The sequence below is a fragment of the Chanos chanos genome, chromosome 10, assembly GCF_902362185.1.
Source record: "Chanos chanos chromosome 10, fChaCha1.1, whole genome shotgun sequence".
Taxonomy (NCBI): domain Eukaryota; kingdom Metazoa; phylum Chordata; class Actinopteri; order Gonorynchiformes; family Chanidae; genus Chanos; species Chanos chanos.
The window spans coordinates 12,584,346-12,605,101 of NC_044504.1; the positions used below are offsets into that span (position 1 = coordinate 12,584,346).

Sequence of the window (20,756 nt, forward strand, 5' to 3'; positions counted from 1 at the left end):
CATATCCCAGAATGCACCGCAACCTGTCCGTTCAATTTCATGTTCAGCTTCGACCAGATCTCGGTATCGTCGGTGTCACTCCGTTGAGCACCAGTTGGGGGAGTAAACACGCAGATGGAGCCTACCCGTTATTATGGTATAAATACTGAGGACGCGCCTTCTCTCATTATCAAAAACTGCTTCTTCGGCACGCAGGGACGTCGTAGTTACACGGGATATAAGCAGACTGTCTGGCGAAAATAGTTTTCTTAGTGGTCTGAAGCAGTCGGTGGAGTGCCATTAGGATGGTAATCAGGGTGTACATCGCCTCATCGTCTGGATCTATCGCGGTGAGTTCGGAAATTTGCCAATTTGTAGACGCACTTTTTGAAGTTGCTTTAACATCAGTGAGCGGTGACAGCAACGTCAGGCAGAAATTAAGGCACGACTGAGCGCGTAGACAGTTGCGAAGATTGTGGTAAAGCATAGCCTAACCTGTCTTGTGCCTCATCTAATAGCTTCTCATGTTTAATGACCACTGAGTCGCTACATCAGTTGGTAGTCTTATGTAGCCTTAGTGTGTGTGTGTGTGTGTGTGTGTGTGCGAGCGTGTGTGTTCCCAAGAATCTCTAAATGCAAATTCACCAATTGCCTTAATAGGTCTTAATTGCATTTTTAGACGCTTCAGTAGTACGCAGCTAAAACACTCAACTGAACTATATTTTGTTTCGTAATCTAGGGTATATAAACTCAGGTTTTATCTAGTACGATTTATGGCGCCATGCGTTCCAAGTCTAATCTATGAGTTTCGACCACAGAGGTGGTTAGGCTTCAGGTTGAGATTCATGAGAGGCTGCCAACATTGCGGGTCTATAACTAACCTTTAAAGAGTTAAAATTGGGCGAAGTCCATGTTTACTGTGCGAACAGTCGATACACAAACCACTTCAGCGAAACCAGGACAGCTTAAGTGTTTTTCTTTATGTCGATTCACATAGCAGCGTGCATGAAAAATAGGACCGAATGAGTTTGCGGCAATGACATTACTCAGATCGTGTTTCAGTCTTGTAATTGATTGAGTCCATTCTCATTGATCCGACGACTTCTCTGAATGAATGGCAGGGCCACTTGGTATGACTGAGACGGCTTTGAAGGTTTTTTTTTATGACAAGGTTAATTATTACTACGTGCCGTTTGGATTTTTTCCCTGGGCATGTGTGTGTTTATGTGCTAAGGGAGAGCGGCTCAGAGGCTGTTTTGAGCTTTTGGAGCTTTTCCTGATGGAGAGCTTTAGGGTTTCGTTCTAGTCATTACAGTCCCAGATAGAAACGTGGAAACAGGTTATATACTGGGCTCCGTCATCTCCATATTATAACCAATTCCACACTTACAAAAGGTTATTTTTAAACACCCCCCCCCCCCCCTCTTTTTGATGAACTACACGACGATTAAATTGGAGTAATCAAAACTGACAGATCTCTCTCTCTCTCTCTCTCTCTCTCTCTCTCTCTCTCTCTCTCTCTCTCTCTCTCTCTCTCTCTCTCTCTCTCTCTCCCTCCCTTGATATTTAATCCCAATAAAAGAGACATCTGTGTATGTGGGCTGGTCATTATAAGCCTGTGTGTGTGTCTTTGTGTTTCTGTGTATATAATTTAGACCAATGTGTGGGGGTTGTTTGTACACATCTTTGTGAATGTGAATCTGTGTGTGTGTGTGTGTGTGTGTAAGAGATGTGAGAGAGAAGAGAGAGAGTTGTGTTAGAGAGGAGCAGTGCAGTGATTATAAAGGAGATTACAATCATATGAGAGGAGGTGAGAATTACTCATACCTCACTGGACAAAATTATGAGCTTCACTAATCTCTCTTACACACACACACACACACACACACAAACACACACAGTCACTTTCTCTCACCCTTAACACTTCTGGTAGCAATCCATGTACCTTGTTAGCCATACACAAACTGGACACCGTGAGATGCTCCAGGAAAATGGGATTATTTAAATCTTACCCCGACTAACCTTTATGCACTCCTTCACCTCCAACACACACACACACACACACACACATTCTGGCCTTGACAAGTCATATGTCCACTCTTATATGTCAAATCATTCATGAGTACAGAGTAGTTACTATTGTTTGTGGACAAACAGCCTTTAAAGCATCCATCACCTCTCATTCAGCTTTGTGTTTCAAATACTGTACGGGTCTCAGACTGATGATTGGATAGGAGGTTTTAACGACAGGTCCGCTGAAACCGGAGCCTCGTGGATCGGTTCATTTTCATTGGCCGGTAATTTCCAAATCCCATTCCGAGGGACTCAAAACTCTGCATGTTGCATGACTCTCGCTGCTCTGACATGATTGATTCAACTTACCGGCTACATCACTAGCTGAATCAGAGGAGTTGGAGCACAGACAGACTTAGACAATGCACAGCCGTGGATCCTCAAGAGCAGGACTTGGAAACACTGATTTAGAGGACAGACAGTGCTGTGTGTGTGTGTGTGTGTTTTAATGGGTTCTATATGAAAAGACCTTGACTTGGTTTTATTCCCTTAGTCTTTGGGTTCCAACACATGGAACAATAAGAGCATTGTGCTATTATTGTTACACCATAAAAACAGAAGCTGTTGTCCTACCGGACTCCATTTTTCATCATTACTGCACAGTCAAGCTTTAAAAAGCAGTAAAGCTATTACATCTATGTCTGATCATACAAACAGGCCTCCAGATATCCACTGTCGGAGAGAAGGTTTGAGGACTAGAGAGGTTATCACTCCCTCATCAGTATGAGTCCATCTGTTGGCAGGACATATTTGTTTTGTCAAGTGAATTTAAGTAAGTGTGTGTGTGTGTGTGTTACAGATGAACAGCTCTGTGTGTCGTGCCCAGCAACACACAGATTGCATTGTCAGCACTCTGAGAGGGAGGGAGAAAGAGAGAGAGAGAGGAAGGAGGGAGTCAAGGGAGCTTTTCCCATCCAACTGAATTTTCATTTGTAAAGATACTGTCTGTGTCTTTGTATTCTCACTACTATCATACACACACTCACACATACACACACACACACACACACACATCCATCAGGCCACAGTGGTCAGGAGCCCACCTGTGATTTTAGGAGTGTGTGTGTGTGTCTGTGTGAGAGACAGAATGAGGAGTAGTGTAAGATTACTGTCTTATATACTACTGATCAAATTGATCAATACTGGGAGTGGATAACGTATTTGACCTTTTGTACAGAGAGACGATACTCAGAGACAGTCAGCTACCCACACACACATACACACAAACACACTCACACACACACACATATATCACTAGGACCGTATTTAGGAGGTGTTGATGTTGTTTGGGTTGCATGCTGTTGATCATATCCACTGGATAAGTTCATCATGACCCATACAGAGCATTTTCTGTGGAGAGATTAATGTGTGTGTGTGTGTGTGTGTGTGTGTGTGTGTGTGTGTGTACACATTCGAAAGCAGTCTCAGTTGCATCCTGCCCATTTTCTTCCAATTAAGATCCTGTCTGGCAATCAATAATAACTACCCACGCCTGCTTCATAGCAACCATACAATCTCTCTCTCTGCTGCCTGAGAGCTGGGAGAGACACACTGTTCTCAAACACCACCATTATCTTTATTTCTGTCTCTCTTTATCTATTTCTAAACCTTCTTTTTATCAGGAAGCAAGTTCAACTTAGTCTGAGTTTCCTTGACTTAGCTGGCTTCAATAAAACAAACATTCCTGTCGAGGCTTGATCAATGTCATGACAGAGGTTAACTCCAGGTTAACTTAACTCAGGCTTTCTCAGTCCAGCTAGGTACATGTGCACATGACAGGCACATAAAACACAAGATATGGAGAAAACAAGGGTGATGCGCTGAAGCTACCCTGTAGCGAGATTATTATACGATTATTATACAGAGTTTTGAGAGATTCAAAACAATTGTTAAGACAAATTGCTAAATCCAGTGTTGTCGTAGAGGCCAAACAGTGTTGAAACAAACAACAGAGAATGTAAGTGTGAAAAATTACAACCATGATATTGACAAGACCTCAACATTTGTCTAAAATGAATGCATTTGGAATCACATATGAAAACCATACGAAGGTTCTTTTGGCAGAATATGATATCTAGAAAGAAATCTAATGACTAGCCATGGTGTTTTATCTCTCATATATATTTTTTTATTTAAGCAACTTTATTGCTCTCATAGACCTCATTATTTTTGTAAATATTCCTCTAATCATTTCAGATATAAAGTTGAAGTTTGGTTGTGCCCACACGCTCTGGATGACGCAGAATACAGCAGTGAGAAAACACATGAGAGCAGGGAGTCAAAGGAGTTCCTCACTCACTGATAACACCACACTGAGGAACTAGGCCTGAGTAACACACCACATAATGTATTTTCTTTGTCCATAAATATTTACGTGCCACAAAGATCCATCTTTATTTCCCCAAACGTAACTGGAAGAAAAGAATAATATAATAAAAATAATTTAAAAAATAAGAAGAAAATAATTATACAATAGACACTTCCAATTTAGTAAGAGCATTATGCAGTATTGAAACATATAAACGACGTACATTTACATTTATTCATTTAGCAGAAGCTTCTATCTAAAGCAACCTCCAACCTGACTCCACACAGGCAATGTGGTTCTTTCTACTTTGAAAAGTTCTAAAGTTTTCTTTTTTATGATCTTCTTCATCAGACTCTTGTTCTTTTGAAGGCTTGTATGTATGCGGACTGTGTAGTAGTCACCTGTTTTCCACATAATGCTTTTCATGTACTTTGTTAGGCAACTTTAGGATTTTCAAGAAAAGGCGATGCCAGGTTTCCTAGAATTTTGATCAGTTAAGAACAGAGGCTTGACTGCGTTTGGAGAAGCCAGGTTCAATTTAACATGTGTGGTAGAAGATTAGAAGTTAAAAAAGTGAGATAGCTTTGTGACATTGAAAACGGAATTGAAGGTGAAGTTAGTTCACTAGCCTCACTTTGTATACCACTTTGACTTGTAATGTCACAAGCATAACCACAGTGTTTTTCCATATCTGCAGCACAAAATATGAACATTAGTTGAGGATACAGCTCAGTAGTTTCTGTGCAGTCAGAACAATTATTGCTTGTTTTAATGTAGTCACACAGATGTTGCATCTCAGCTATGTTGGCTGGCCATTTTATCAACAGTTCAAATCTTAAAGCTGTTCTTGTGTGTTTTCTACGTGCTTTTGGGTGTTTGTAATAAGTATATGAGGACGCATGTGAAATGACTGTTTCCACAGCTCAGAGGTCAATTAAAAATTTAAATGAAAAAATGCAATGGATTACTGCACAGGAGCCTTGAATTAGCCCAACATTAATAGGTGAATGATCATTCAGATTATTCAGCCAGCTAATTGGTTGGTCAGCTATTCAGTTAATCGTGAAGTTTGTAAGTTTGATCATTTTAAGTTTGTTAATATGTTTGGGTTACCTTAACCTCTGCTGAGAAAATGGAAAATGTACTGCTGGAATTTTCTGGAAAATGTACTATTAGAATTCTTTTCTGATTGACTCATACACACTCTCTTACTCTGTCTCTCTGTTCCTCTCTCTCACTCTCTCTCTCTCTCACTCACTCTCTCTCTCTCTTTCTCTGTCTCTCTCACACTTATACATATATGTGTATATATATACTGTCTAAACTGTAGTTGTCTTCCTTTTGGTTTGACAGGTGAAGAAGCGTCAGCAGGCCATCGTGGGTTTCTTAGAGGCTAACAGGATCAGTTTTGAAGAGGTGGATATCACCATGCTGGAGGAAGAGAGACTCTGGATGTACCGGCACATTCCAGAAGAGAAATACCCACAGAAGGGCAACCCACTCCCTCCACAGATCTTTAATGGAGAGCAGTACTGTGGGGTGAGCAGTTCCAGTCAGTGCTTACATCAGCTCACTTTAAACAAGATTCATTAATAAAATGTAATAAAACGGCAATCACTATACTTTGATTAGAATCCAATGGATCAGAGTCTAAAAGAGACTAAGAGACTAATTTGTATATGTCACAATACTGATCAGTACATTCTGATCAGAAACCAGACAGTTCCTCGTCCAGGTAGTCAGTGAATGATCATTAAGGACTTATCAGCACAAATGATATGGAACCAAGGGACAGGCTCCCTCTATATGCCACAGATCAAATTAAACATGTATGTCTGATCAGAGGGCAATCAATAACCAACTTTGTGTCACCTCCATCAGCCTACAGAACATCAAACCTAAAAGAATATATCAAATTTCAGACATAAATATTGATCTTGTCACATAATAACATTCTTTCTCCAGATCTCCCATGTCTCTAAATCTCTGTCAGCTGCTCTTAATTCAGTATGCATTTAATATACTGTCCCTGATTCGGTATTCATTTAATGTACTGTTCTTAATTCGGTATTCATTTAATGTACTGTTCTTAATTCAGTATGCATTTAATATACTGTTCTTAATTCAGTTTGCATTTAATGTACTGTTCTTAATTTTGCATTTAATATACTGATCTAAATTCAGTATGCATTTAAAATACTGTCCTTAATTCAGTATGCATTTAATGTCCTGCTCAGACTCATATGGAGGGTGATATATTCTAAATGTCCCCTGACTGCCCAAAGCAGTTTCACTGAAAAGGTTTCTTGTAGAAAATGCCAAAGGGGATAGGATAGGGTTTTGGGTTGATTTCCATTAGTGTGCTACCACTAAAAAACCACCAATGCAAAAAAATGCCTAAAATGTATTCTGTAGCGGTATATAACATATTTATGGAGAGAGTTTTTATTCAGATCAATACATGTGACTAAAGATCAATGTAAGTGACCAGTGCACATAGCTTAAGTGTCAGTGTGGCAGCCAGTTATGTGCTGATTGGCTGAAACAGAGGGATGTTTAGAAGTGTATCCAGTCAAATGTAGGAGAGAACTTTCTACTCCCCAGTTTGCATTTACATTTATTCATTTAGCAAATGCTTTTATGCAAAGCGACTTCCAAGACAGGCAGAATACAAACCAGGCATGTGGCCATTAAGGAGCGGTCTGCTGCATACCACTGCTGAATTCAGTAGTAGACCTGATACAAATGCAAGAAATGTTGATGGAAAATAAGAGAAAGGACTACAGGTGGGTCAATAGCACAAGCTGCTGTGTACCTTTATCATCAAATATCTCAAAAATAAGTGCTAGTAAGTAGTACCAGTCATAAAGACAAGGAAATCTACATCATGAAAGTAAGTGTGCACAATAAGCATCAACACAGATTTATGGCGGGCTATTTATAAGGAAGTGCCATGAAATATGGCACATTGGAACATCAGTCAGTAGGTAGCAGCCAAGTGTAGGGGGGTGGGGTCAGTTTATGGCAGTGGAGGTAAGGGTTTCATGGAAAAGGTGTGCCTTTGGGCGTGCGGTCTTTAAGATTGTGAGGAAATCAGTACACTGGATGGACGTCTAGTTAATCATACATAAGTATGGGACTCCCATTGTGGAATTAAACCAGTCATGCATGAATATAGGGACTACCATGCTTTGATTTAACCAAAAACTGAAAGCCAATCGTGTGCCAGTTGAAAGTTTCACCTTTCTTGTGAACTAGACAGTTATGAGCAGGCATGAGGGTGTCCTCTCTGAGTTGTCACTCATTGTGAGTAGAGCGGTTTTCAGGGGCCTAGTTGTTAGGCTATGGCTGGAAACTTCTAGAAGCCTAGCTCATCATTTTGTGTGCGGTACTGTCAGAGCAATTAGACACACCCCATCAGAATATGTGTGTGTGTGTGTGCGTGTGCGAGAGAGAGAGACTTTCCAAAGAGAAAACTTAGAGCGGCTTCAAAAATTGTCCAAAGGAAACAGAAGTACAACGGATGCGTAGGATAGAGCACATCTGTTTAAGAAAAACTTTCACAATCATTAGCACGCTATAAAAAAGCCTCAAAAGAACTGCTGATCTTGATAAGATATTAAGATCTTTTTCTCGTAAACACAGGTTTAAAAGTGCAGGATAACAGAAATATCCGGTGGTTTTGGCCTTAAACTGTCAGCCTGCGTGAAAGAGTGTTGTATGATGTGAGTCTGAATGTGTGTGTGTGATTGGAGCCTTGGCTCGTGTGTCTGAGGATTCTTGTGTGGTAGGCTGGGTCTGATCTCCAATCTCCTCTAAAATAATCTTGGTAGCTGAGACACTTTTTTTTAATAGTTTCTAGTTTGTAAATTCTTTTGCTTTGTTTGGATGCTAACCCTCAGAGATGTGACACCAAATATGGCAGACATGTAAAGAAGAAAAAAAAAAGATAAAAACGGTGTGGCCATTGGGCCATTAGTGAACTACAGGTGATCTACAGTGGCCAGAACAGTGCACTTTGATTCCTGTCAAAACTTGTCCCCGACATAGTAATGCATATATGTGTGTGTGTGTGTGTGTTTGCTCCTTCGTGAATCTGAATAGCCAATGGCAGCATTAGCCGGATTTCGCCATGCGGTCACTCGCCATAATCTCAGAATAATCCTGATTATTTTTTTTGTCCAGCCCTTCAAGATTTCAGCCAACTGGAATGGCGAAACACGTGTTTGGCCACGCCTCTGTGTGACTGACCAATCACATGCAAAGAAGAGGTGGCTCAATTCTGAGCATTACCTGCAATGGCCTCAGAGCACACAATAAGCTTTTATGTCAGAGAGCTAACTCAGTCCATTTTGAAGAAAATGAACAGAAATGATAATATTGTGTACATCTGAAATTATGTGTATTTCCAAAGAGATCTGTGATTCAGTGCATGTTCACTTTGGCCCTTTGTGAATAAGCCCCTTAGTGATAATCTGATTCTGTGTCTTCTAACATTAGGATTATGAAGATTTCTTCCAATCTAAAGAGAACAACACTGTGTTTTCATTTCTACGTCTCAGCCCTCATCCTCCAGTGAAGGTATCTCACCCCCCTCCTCTCTCTCTCTCTCTTTATCTGTCTCTCTCTCTCTCACATACACACACAAACACACACACACATGCACACACACAATTTCTCTCTCCTCTCTCTCTTACTGTCTTCCTCCCACACAGAGACTCCCTATTGCACTCTTTCTCACTCTGCCTTTCTCTCTTGTGCACATGCACGCTCTCCGTTTCACATACACACACACACCCACACACAATGAAAACACACACACACACACACCTTCATATGTTCAGCATGAAGTCAGGGTGAAATGATTATGTTTCTTTCCGTGAGCCTACCAGATGTCTCCCTTTACACTTCTCACACTACCAATCTCTGTCCACCCATCTGATCTTTAATTCACTCACTCTCGAAAAAACCTATTTCAACAGTTCATTTATTTCCCTTTGCTGCTTATCGCTTGCTCAGCAATTTAACAACAAAAAAGAGACCTACATTTTTTGGCTGAAAAGTCTGAGTAAGGTTATCAATCATGTCACCGCTGCATTGCAAGTCTGTTACAATCTATAAATTCAAAATTGCATCAGTTACCGTAACAATTTTTTTTTTCATTAAACTCATCAAATATGCTAGTCTCCCTGATCGGCGTGTTAAAGAGACTTTTGTGTAGTATTCTAATTCAAATTCTCAGTGAACAACATTCTTATATGACTGTCACTAATACAAAGAACTACATTTCCCATAATGAGTGTCCCTCGGCCAGCCTTTTTCAGAGTTAATCTGATTTTTAGTTTGTCGCTGTGGAAATGTCAACAGGAAATCATATGGCATTTGAAACACAACAGCATCTGCCATTTCAGATGGGATGGGATTTGATTTAGAGGATCTTATTTAGCCTCTGGAGACTGTCCTCCCCCTAAGATTGTTCTGTGGTTAAATTTGGGACCAACATGGACAGGAAAGACAGTAGAAGTATGAATCAGAGAGAAGTGGTCTGAAAAACAGATCAGGCGATTAATGTAAACTTCTGTGAGCTCTGTTTTTAATTTTATAGCATTCCAATTTGAGTCTAAAGCTTATTTTTGTTTCCTGCAGGATTGTGAATCATAGACATTGAATGGATATTCCTGCGTTCCAGAACATTCCTAGAGACACTGTGACACTTCTTTTTGCATCACCTTCTTTTTCCTGAGCACAGGATGCCGATGCTGTTGCCCATGTTTTTTGCCAAACACTGAGGAGCCCACGGCCATGCTCAACTCAAAGACCCCCCGCCCCCACCCCCCAAAAAGCCGACCACCTTACTGTAACCCTAACACACAGCACTGGTGAAGGAGATTTCCTTTTGGCCCGTGGACATGTTTCTATTTTTATTTTGTTTGTTTTGTAAAGACTAAAGAGGTTTCAAAGGCAGTAAACTGTAGCAGGACACCCCCACCCTTGGAGTAGCGTGTGCGTAGTGAGGGGTTGACTTTAGAGAGAGCAGAGTAAGTGTGAAAACACAAATGTGATAGTAGTGTTAGTGTATCTGTGTATGGAATGAATGTTAAACATCCACCCAAGTTTTGATGTCTTTTTTTTTTTAATTGTGGACATATGTATGTATGTCTTTGTATTAACATATTGATGATCAACTATGCTCTAAAGCAAGGTCTTTAGGCAGGTCACTGACATAGGTGTCTGTCTGGGCATATATGTCTGCATGTATCTGTTTATTGGTGTGTGTGTGTGTCTGTGTGTGAGTGTGTTAGTATGCTTGTGAGCGCACGTCTGTGTTTGTGCGTACATGTATGTATGTGCAGGTGTACACGCATGTGTGTAAGCATGTAAGGAAATAGCCATGGCTTCTCTATTGTATTTCTCATTGAGATTTCTGTATTCAGTGAATTGCGAAGCTCAGGTCGGAATGCCTTTCTTTAGAGGAGAAAAAAGGATCAACACTTATCCACTGCCCCTCAGATTTGTCCTCTGTGTCTTAGGGCCTTTCGAAGAAATGCTCGCTCTCTCTCTCTCTCTTACACACACATAAACACACACACGCACACAGAGTCCATAGCAGCTCTCACTATCCTTTATCTGGGGTGTAAATTAGCATGTAACTCACTGTGCTATCCCAGCTGTCAGACTGTCAGTGCATATTTGACAGAAGATGTAGCTTATGATTATGTAGCAGTGTACTTATCATGTAGTCCTGTACAACAGATGAAGTGAGTTTGTAATGTGGAATGTTTTCAGTGACCTAAACGCACACAAGCACCAAAGGACTTCAGCTGTCACGTATAAAATCAGGTATGGTATTTTGCTTGACCAGCTCATACATGTCAGATGACTCTTTATGACGGTACTCTCTCTCTTTCTCTTTTCTCTTTTATCCTCTCTCTCTGTCTCTCTCATATATGCGCACGTAGTTCTCTCAGTACCCCCTCCACTCCCACTCTCTCTCTCTCTCTTATTAAATTATTCTGGATGGATAAGCACTGCATTGCTATTTACACATGATGGACACACAGACCTTTTTCACCACACACAATTGTATTCCCATGTCTCTCTCTCTCTCTCTCCCTCACACACACACACACACTCTCTCTTTTCTTTCTCTGCTCTTTTTCCTCCTCTCTCTCTCTCTTCTCTATTTCTGTCTCACAACCACACACACACACACACACACACACAGTTACACTGTAAAACTGAATCATTCCTTTCTTTATTGTGATCACTGATGAAATAATACTAAATAATTACTATTTTCACATTAAATGTATTATCAAAAATAAATGTTTTGCAGTAAATTATATGTGTGCTTTGTTTTCCACAAATAGCTTTCACTGGATAATATTTTGTATACTTTTAGCAGCGGAGATAATACTGTCATTGAAATACCGGTTTTAGCAGATTGCTCATACAGTGAGGGTGATGTCATGTTTAATAAACATACCTGCTATGCCAGCGTTTAATTGGCAGAATGTACTGTCCAACCTGGCTAGTCTCTGTGTGTTTGAAAGTGGGAGGAGACCTGTCTGAACAACCTGCCACATTCTTCTAAAAAACAGAATGTAGTGTAAGTGCTGAGGCACAGAAGCACAGGAGAAACTGAAGACTATTTCACGGAAACCGACGGCAGTCTTACTAAAATGTGTGATTTGATTTCTTCGAAACACTACAGCGATGAGAATAACATATTAGAGGTAACGATGGGTGTGAAAATATCTCAGTATGTTACATAAATACAGATTATTTCCTCATGAACTGGGTGTTACAGCAAGTGTTTTCAGAGAGAAATAACTGACTCTCCTTATTGGACGCTGAGCATGTCTATCGATGTGAAAGATCATACATACCCAGCCTGCACTGGACAGAGACTGTACAGAGGGAGGGAGTTAAATAGAGGATCAAATGCTGGAATGATGTCCATTAAAAGCTTAGGGCATTTGGCAGGGTGCCTGTTTGTCTGTTTACAAGATGCGCTCTCCTAGGAGGAGGGTTCAGGAAGAATAACATTCATAAAAATTCAACTCTCCTATAAAGGTATAGATTTTGAAAATAGCAGTGTTCACAGCCTTTGACTCTATGCCATATCTTTAAAGAGAGTTCAGCAATAAAACAAACATAAAAAATCACTTGTTTATATATAAGTGGTTTACACTAATAGAGTCAGTTATTTGATGCCATAAACATTGGGAGACTTCTCTGAGTTAATATATTCATATCCTCAATGAATATACATAAACGTTGACATTTACTTTTGCGAGACAGAATAATGGAGCGTCAGTAACACCCAAGCCCTCCCTGCATGTGACTTCCCATTTCAAATTTGATGGAAACAGCTGGTAAGCTGAATAATTGGAAAGAGGTTTTAAAAACATCATATCATGAACTGACTCTGTTTTGTCAAGATAAAGCTCTCTTTATTCATTCTGAAAAAAATAAAACAATGATGTCATGCCGCACTACGAGATTCCACTGCATGTAAACAAAACAAACAAACAACAAAAAAAGAACAAAGGGGAAAAAAAATAGTGTTGAAGGTGCGCTTTGGTCTTGGTCAGGCCTACAGTTTGAAAAATGCCTCTGATTTGCCCTCTTCTTTTGCATCGAAGAACATTTGATAATCCTGAAATGAAGCACACACACAAAGGAAATAATGAATGTTAAGAAGTTACTCAGTGTTAAGAAGTTAATCTGGGAGTTAAAGATGTTAGTCTGAGCATTAAAGGTTGTACTCAAACTATTAAAAAGGGTTAAAGAATGAATCAAAATGTCATCTCACTTGACATTTGTCACGTAAAGACAATGAGCAAGGCAGATGTGACACTTGCTCCTGAAGCCAAGGCTTCAGATAAGACTCCTGACTCCCTCCTGCCGTTATAAATGTACACCACAGAATTATTTAACCCCTAAAGGGATTTAACTCCTAAAGGTAGAATTGTTATAAGACGCCCATCACCTGACCATAAAAACAATCACAGTGTTGTGTCCAATACAAGTCAGTAATTTTATCTTGCAATTTATGAATGAACTCCAAGAGCTGTGGACAGAGGTGTTCAGAATTGTGTTTTTCAGAGCTGACACTGATATCAGACCACTGTACATAAACTCAACCCAACCTGCAATATCAAACAATTACACACATCCATTGGGCTCTACATATTGCTTTAAAGAAACCGTACGCAGACATTGGTAAAGAAACCCCAGTCACTGGTATTTATGTGCAGCATTACCTAACAGTATCAGAATATTTCACTTTAGTCTGGCGAGAGAGAGAGAGAGAGAGAGAGAGAGAGAGAGAGAGAGCATAAAGCAACTATCCCAATCTGTGCTCTCTCACTCTGGCTCTGCGGCTGTAAGGCATTGTTGATTCTTGTCAGGGTGTGGGTGATTTAATGTTTGCGGTAGTCACTGGGAGTGTCTGGACTGAAGTGTGCCACTGTGGCAAAATTCCAGTACTACACAGACAGGACTGACTAGTCTCTAATGCTCTGTTTGGTCGGCTTGATCCTGTTTGCTGTTAGGCAAGGACAAAATAACTATTCGATTTGTCATGCACCCACGCACAGAAACACATTCACACACATTTACACTTTCCTGAAATTCACCTGTGAAAACCTACTTCATACAGCACAGTGCATATCCAATTGTAGAGCTGTGCACTTAAGACTTTTCACAGAATTTCAGATGAAAACAACAAACAGAACGTAACTAGGAATTTCCCTGGTAATAATTTAAAGGTTAGTGCTGAAAAATAAATGATAGTTTTTTGGCAACAGGTTGAATATACATAAAGAATTTATCTATATCTAACTGTCTATCTATCTATAGGTGGAATACCTGGGGAATTGCATTTAGTGTTTGAGGTAGGGGGTCAAAAAGGGAACAGGACATGTGAACGCCTGACTCACCCCGCAGTATGTGTCTTTGTTGAAGATCTGGGGTGGCATGGCCGTGGGGTTTCCAACCTTTTTCCTCATCTCATCCTTAACATCTGGGCTCTGTGCGATATCCAAGGCGTTGTACTGAATGTTCCTTGCCTCCAGAAACTGGAAAATCTCAGCCTGCTGCTGCTTCAGCTGAGAGAGAGAGAGAGAGAGAGAGAGAGAGAGAGAGAGAGAGAGAGAAAGAAAGAGAGAGAGATAGAGAAAGAGAGAGAGAGAAAGAGAAAGAGAAAGAGAAAGAGAGAGAGGAAACAATTGTCACAAAGTCTTTACGAGCCCTGTTCATTTAATTTATTGAAACATCATATTTACATAATGATGTTGCTATATGGCTACACTTCTGTTTTTTATTGTATGCAATGACCTTACTGATATTTTCATTACTATACTACGTCACAGTACAGACATGCTACACCTATGATTCATTCATCAGTGATTAAGACCCGCTCAGTCATATTTCATATAAGGATAAAAACTCAGCAGCTTCATTTTATTGGCAAAGATAAGATAAGAGCACACGGATTAACCAATAAGAACCACTTCCCAGAGGCTGTTTTAGAAGAGAACCATATACGAACATCCCACTCTTATACATCTATATTACCATAAACATCTTCAGTCGGTGCCTTATTAAGTCATGCTTTTCTTAACACAACAACAAAAATAATCCCTTCTACCCTGTGTCAGCCTGGCAGCCATAAACCGGAACTCTGCCTTTCATGGGCACACACTTTCCCAGCCATACTTAAGACAATCTGCAAGCACGACTTCATTAACCAATATACGGAGCGTTTAACAGTCCTTGAGAGTTGAGGTTTCTGCAGCTGTTTGTTAAAGTCATGACATACACCTCCTGATTTGAATAATTAATTCACCTCCAGCTGTAAGGAGGGGAGCTAATTAGTGACCTCAGGTGGAGTCGTGTATGGTTAAAACAGATACCTGCAGTCACTGCAGCCTTAAAGGACTGGAGTCTGACACAGTTAACAAGTCAGGCACTATTTTAGGAAAATACAGATGAGTTACCATTACAGTCAAACACAAAGTATCGTTAAAAGGCCAAAGGCAAAATATAGCAGCATATGACAGATACAGTGCTAATGACACCGAGCAACAAGTCTGTAAAAAGTCTGTTAACCTTCTGTCCGTCAACTATAGATCTGATGATGGCATGTGTTAAAATGTAGAGTAGAGTAAGGGATACAGACCTCTCTGGAGCCACTGACGCTGCTGAAGTAGATTGTGAGTGACATGGCGCTGTCAATAAGGACACCCAAACCAGAGCTGGCTTTGTCTGTGTTAGTGTACAAGCGTATGTTTGTGTAGGAGTGAGAGAGAGAGAGAGAGAAACGGAAAGACACCCTGCTTTCTGCTCTACACCAGGACGAAGGAAACAAGTTTTGACACAGCTCACCTGATGGCCACACCCCCACCACCCTCATGTATTGTGACTACTCCTGTCAGGTCTCCACTACTCACATATACATTCTTTACACAACGGCTTGTCATGGCTTGAGACTGTGGAATGTGAATGGTGTGAATTGCTGTTCCCCCTCTCTTTCTTTCTCTCTTTACATGAATGAGGTATTCTTTAAATAAATGTAATTAAATAGTTCATAAGAGGCTTGCATAAGCAGAGGGGCAATTTTATGAAATTTCCACAAATGATTTACTTTTAACAAAAACTGATTTAGTATTCGTTCACTAGAGTAATAAAGTAAGGACGCTACGTTATGTGTTACAAGGAGATATCATGACTCGCCGAGTCTGTCCAAAAAAATCACTGCTCTTTGTGCCATCAACCACTGTCTGTAAAAAATGCAAAGCAAGAAATACATCACAATTACATACTTGTCTCCCCCATGTGGGGAACTGACCATACAACATCAACACGATCATTAACTTGAGCGCTACTGAAAACGAAAAAAAATCTATGAGTAGATTGTTATAAAGTACACACATTCATTCTTTTGAACACATTCAACAGCAGAATGCCTGTTTTTTGAATTGCTGAAGGCACTAAAATTATATTGTTGCATTAAGAAAATATTTTGTAGGCATTATTACGGACATCTATCTCTAGGATCCCGTGGGTCCTGCGCGCTTAAAACAACGTCGTCGACGTTATGACGTCCTCTTTACTCGCGATCAAGGAAAGGTTTGGGTGAGTTTCTGGGCTCTCTGAGCGAATCTATCGGAAATATTTAACATCCTTCACAAAAAGTCACCCAAAATACACGGAAAGCAATGAATATTAACATGACCTTCATAATGTGTCCCTATTTCAGAATTTTTGGTCCGCCATCCATCCCAAATCTACAATGGCCGAGGAAGGGTAAGCATGACCATTACTGTCGCTTGTCTTGCCATCATCGCATGCATTAAGTTCAGTGTTGTGGATTTAACTGTAGGACTCTGCAGTCACACAAAGTACAGTTGTCTGTGATCATTAGTCTCTATCGGATAGTTCTTTGAATTGAAACATGAAGTTCTCTCTTGCACCGAGGGATTTGTGGCCGGACGGTTGACCTGGCTTAGCATATCTGACCAAGACCGAGTGTGATATTAAGTAATTGTAGAGTTTAGCTTGCAGTTTGTATTATTAAAGGCCCGGCTACACAATGATGATTTTCAATCTTTAGTCGGATACCCCTTCACTCTGCTCTATGAGTGAGAGACGCAATCTGATATGCCGGCAGTCAGCTGTACGGAAGCACATGTTGACTACAACCAACATTGTCTGCACGCGCCTAGCGAGCATAGTCCCATTAACACCATTGTTTCGCCTGGTGCCCTTAACGTAGCATCGCTGCCGGAGGTGTGATGGATGTGAACACGGCTCTGCCGGAAGTGCTTAAGACCGCACTCATCCACGACGGACTGGCTCGCGGCATCCGCGAGGCCGCTAAGGCTCTGGACAAGTAAGTGACCAAGTTTTTGACACACTTCTACAACGATACGTGAAATGTGTCTGTGATGATAATTTGGCTCCCTCTACTGAAATCTGTGAGGAAAACTGCCATTTCGTTACCCAAATTCTGTCTGAGATACCTGAATGAAAACATTGTATAATTGTGGCTATGGTGTCTCTTATTAACTGTCAAACACCCTCTCTCTCTCACTCAGACGCCAGGCTCATCTCTGTGTCCTTGCCGCTAACTGTGATGAGCCCATGTATGTGAAACTTGTGGAGGCTCTCTGTGCTGAGCACCAGATCAACCTCATCAAGGTGTGTGTGCGAGATGTTGATTCTTTTTGACTGCTGACCTGATGAAACCTCTGTGGTAGACAGTGATTGATTGCTGGGGTCTGTGATGAGAACTTGGCTCCCTCTACTGAGTTCAGTGAGGACACTGCCATTTTGTTACCCAAATTATTACTGAGACACAACCAGTTTGACCTACAGCAACTGTAAAAACTACATGGTTCCAAACCCATGGTACTTGTTTGACTGCTGTGTGATATGTAAATCACATGAGTTGCTTAGGAAATGTCGAGTCGTCGTTAAACTGAAGCAGAGGTATGCTCTCTGCTGTTTGTGCATAAACCTGTCCAGATTAGGTTCTGAATTTGACCAGATTAAACAGGGTTTGAAGATGTGAAGTCTGAGGTCAGTAAGAGCACTTTGAGATATAAATATATATTTTTTTTAAAATAAAAAAACTCAAACTTTTCCGCTGTGCTTACAGGTTGATGACAACAAGAAGCTTGGTGAGTGGGTTGGTCTGTGCAAGATTGACAGAGAGGGCAAACCCCGCAAAGTGGTTGGCTGCAGCTGCGTGGTCATCAAGGTAATCCCCACCACCTCTGGCCGTTCAGTCATACAGGCTGTGTGTCCTAGGCATTGTGACGTCACAGAATGAAAGGGGCGCTCGTGTCGTGGGTTGGGGGGGGCGGGCGGGTGGAGCCAGGTCGAGTGCAGGCGGTGGAGTTTCGTGCCATGCGGCTGTATTGGAAACACTACCTGGCGAGAGAGAGCGCCCAAGTACGAGCCTCACGATCCCTAACGTGATCTCTGAGGTCCCTGAGAAGGCGACATTTTGTTGAAGGAAGAACTTGGGAAATGCATTGGTCAATCATTTGATAACTTCATCTGATAAATGCAGTATATACCCTGGTGCTGAAAGGTTTGGCACAGGGCTTGTTGGTTTGTCAGACAGGGATATGTATAGTGTGTGTGTGTGTGTGTGTGTGTGTGTGTGTGTGTAACTCAGTTGGTGACTATTTAGTTGTGAAATGAATTTAACTGCTTTAAGCAGAATGAAAATGTGGATGTATAAGATTACTTTCCTGGCCACACAAGGAATTTTACTGAAGCTGAATTATGGCTGGCAGCTTTAAACAATGGTAAAAAATTCAAATAGCTAGATAAAGATGATAAATGCACTGGGCCTATGTTAATCTGTGAACAAGACCTCTGATGCTGTTTTCTTGGCAGCATTGCTTAATTTTGAATGTAATCTGGGCTTTTCTACAGTTGAACTTGCCCTGTAACTTCATATCCAAATGTCCATTCCGTCTAGCAGTCTCTGAGGCGCCCACACACCTGGGTTCCTCTGTCACGGAGCTCTTTCCATCTCTATTTTCTGTCATTAGATTTGTTAGAATCTTTAAGACCTTATACTCTGTTCTGCCGCAGGCGTTTGAACTTGTGACCCACTGTGTAACTGTACGTTCACACTGAGCGCGGCGAGAGCGTCAAAGTGACCGGAAGTCAGTCAGCACAAAGATACCGCTCGACCTGTTTGTTTGCTTTATAGCCCCTTTAAAAACATTTGCATAACCAAGCTTTCCGAAGGAACTTGTACCCGCCTATTTCATCAACGGCAGAGCGTCCACAGTGTTCAACAGCGTCGTTGGCAGGGAGGTTTGGGCGACTCTTGACGTTCTCGCCGCTCTCAGTGTGAACGTACAGTAAGAAAAATGCAATAACCACCAACACCCTCATCGATAACTGACTAGGCCAGAGAGAATGGTGTTTAGAGACTTGCGTGTGTAAAAATGGAGGTTTAAAGTTTTTGACTCCACAGGCTTTGAACGTTGTTTGAGAATTTGTATGTTAATGTGTTCCTCGGCAATAATTCCCATTTTTCCTTATCCCTCGTCAGGACTACGGAAAGGAGTCCCAGGCTAAGGACGTCATTGAGGAGTACTTCAAGTCCAAGAAGTAAATGGCTAAATAAAAGCTGTTTTGGAACTAATGTTTCTGTTGGTGTTTTTCTTCAGTCACCTGTGCTCATAAGAGCCTAGTCCATAACTGAACTGTAGGCTCTCTGATACAGTTGTATCTAAATTTAAATTTCTTCCCTCAAGATTGGGTAACCAGACTTCTTGAAGCTTTGTCACTCATGAAGGACAGTTGTAGTTTTATTTGTTTTTGTCTTTTGTATGTTTGTGTTTATTTATTTATCGAGGGGCTGGAATACTTAATTTACACAAGCATGTTGAGCCGTGATGTTCATTACACTTGCACACGTGTGGTATGTGGAAGTACAGTACATGGGCGGGGGGGGGGGCGGAATCAGGTGAAGTTGACTGACTGGAGTGGGATTCAGGGTTAGGTTATGGGTGTGGCAAGGCTCTGTTATGCCATCTTTTCATTGATGCAGATATAATGAAGCTGTCTTTCTGATAACCCCTGCAGACAACGAAGGGTTAAAAACAGCCAGCCTCAACTCTAACAGAGAGATGAACTACACAGTGCAGGTCATGGAAGGGACATCATAATTAGAGAAGTGTTGCTTGGTCAGAGACCACTGATCACCACCAGGGGGAGTATTTTTTAGGAACAAAAACCAGCCTTTTTCAGGGGTTCTTACCCATTCATGTCTGCTAGTCTGACTGAATACACACTAAAATACATTTCAGAAACAGCTGCTAGTGTTAAATCATCAATGGGCATTTCAAGATAGTTATTCAAAGATGCATTTTTTTGCTAGATAGCTTGAGGCAATGGACAACTGTCAGCAAGTTAACGGAGTATACAGGCTGGCCTTTGACAACAGATTACCCCTTGATCTTAATGAAGACCAAAGTTCAGAAGACATAAAGTTGACTGTTTTGCACAGGTGATGGGAGTGGAACACTGAGTAGGAGTGACCATATATAGGCTTGTTCTCAGGAGAGGGCTGAAAAAATTGATAACCTTGGTTGTGTATGACAGAATTTGCAGTGTGAGATTGGTTTGTCATGCTGTACCAAGAAGCATACTCACAAAAAAAAAAACCCTTACACAAGAAATTTGGACTTTTTAGTTTTACCCCTTCATCTACATATATCTTTTCAATAAACAAAAAATGACACACAAAACACTTTTGATAAGGCACAACAAATCATTATGCACATTCATCTCTGCCAAAGAACTTACAAAAAACCCCAACAGAAAACAAAGTAAAATTCAATTCTCACACACACCT

General features: G+C 40.9%; 3 protein-coding genes and 2 non-coding genes across 6 annotated transcripts; 4 read left to right on the top strand and 1 right to left on the bottom strand.

The window, feature by feature from the left end:
• The first annotated feature begins 83 nt into the window (after positions 1-83).
• On the top strand, positions 84-11,500 carry sh3bgrl2 (SH3 domain binding glutamate-rich protein like 2). Of its 2 annotated transcripts, none has more exons than XM_030787004.1 (4): positions 84-136; positions 5,714-5,899; positions 8,861-8,941; positions 10,007-11,500. In XM_030787004.1, the coding sequence occupies exons 1-4, from the start codon at positions 134-136 to the stop codon at positions 10,019-10,021; spliced, it is 285 nt and encodes a 94-aa protein (XP_030642864.1). In that variant the 5' UTR covers positions 84-133; the 3' UTR covers positions 10,022-11,500. The 2 variants fall into 2 exon arrangements, with proteins under 2 accessions (XP_030642864.1, XP_030642862.1); XM_030787002.1 differs by lacking the exon at positions 84-136 and adding an exon at positions 149-329.
• Positions 11,501-12,959: 1,459 nt separating this feature from the next.
• On the bottom strand, positions 12,960-15,593 carry LOC115822483 (SH3 domain-binding glutamic acid-rich-like protein 3). Its single transcript, XM_030786355.1, has 3 exons — positions 15,549-15,593; positions 14,308-14,475; positions 12,960-13,022 (listed from the first exon to the last, which is right to left on the bottom strand). Exons 1-3 carry the CDS (start codon positions 15,591-15,593, stop codon positions 12,960-12,962), a joined length of 276 nt encoding a protein of 91 aa, XP_030642215.1.
• An 872-nt stretch (positions 15,594-16,465) lies between these two features.
• Positions 16,466-19,538, top strand: rps12 (ribosomal protein S12). The gene is made up of 6 exons (XM_030786354.1): positions 16,466-16,504; positions 16,629-16,675; positions 17,145-17,261; positions 17,467-17,569; positions 18,030-18,131; positions 19,449-19,538. The coding sequence occupies exons 2-6, from the start codon at positions 16,662-16,664 to the stop codon at positions 19,509-19,511; spliced, it is 399 nt and encodes a 132-aa protein (XP_030642214.1). The 5' UTR covers positions 16,466-16,504; positions 16,629-16,661; the 3' UTR covers positions 19,512-19,538.
• LOC115823601 (small nucleolar RNA SNORD100) lies at positions 17,307-17,392 on the top strand. Its single transcript, XR_004025633.1, has one exon. It is a non-coding gene; the product is annotated as a small nucleolar RNA SNORD100 (small nucleolar RNA).
• On the top strand, positions 17,645-17,729 carry LOC115823602 (small nucleolar RNA SNORD100). Its single transcript, XR_004025634.1, has one exon. It is a non-coding gene; the product is annotated as a small nucleolar RNA SNORD100 (small nucleolar RNA).
• Positions 19,539-20,756: the final 1,218 nt, after the last annotated feature.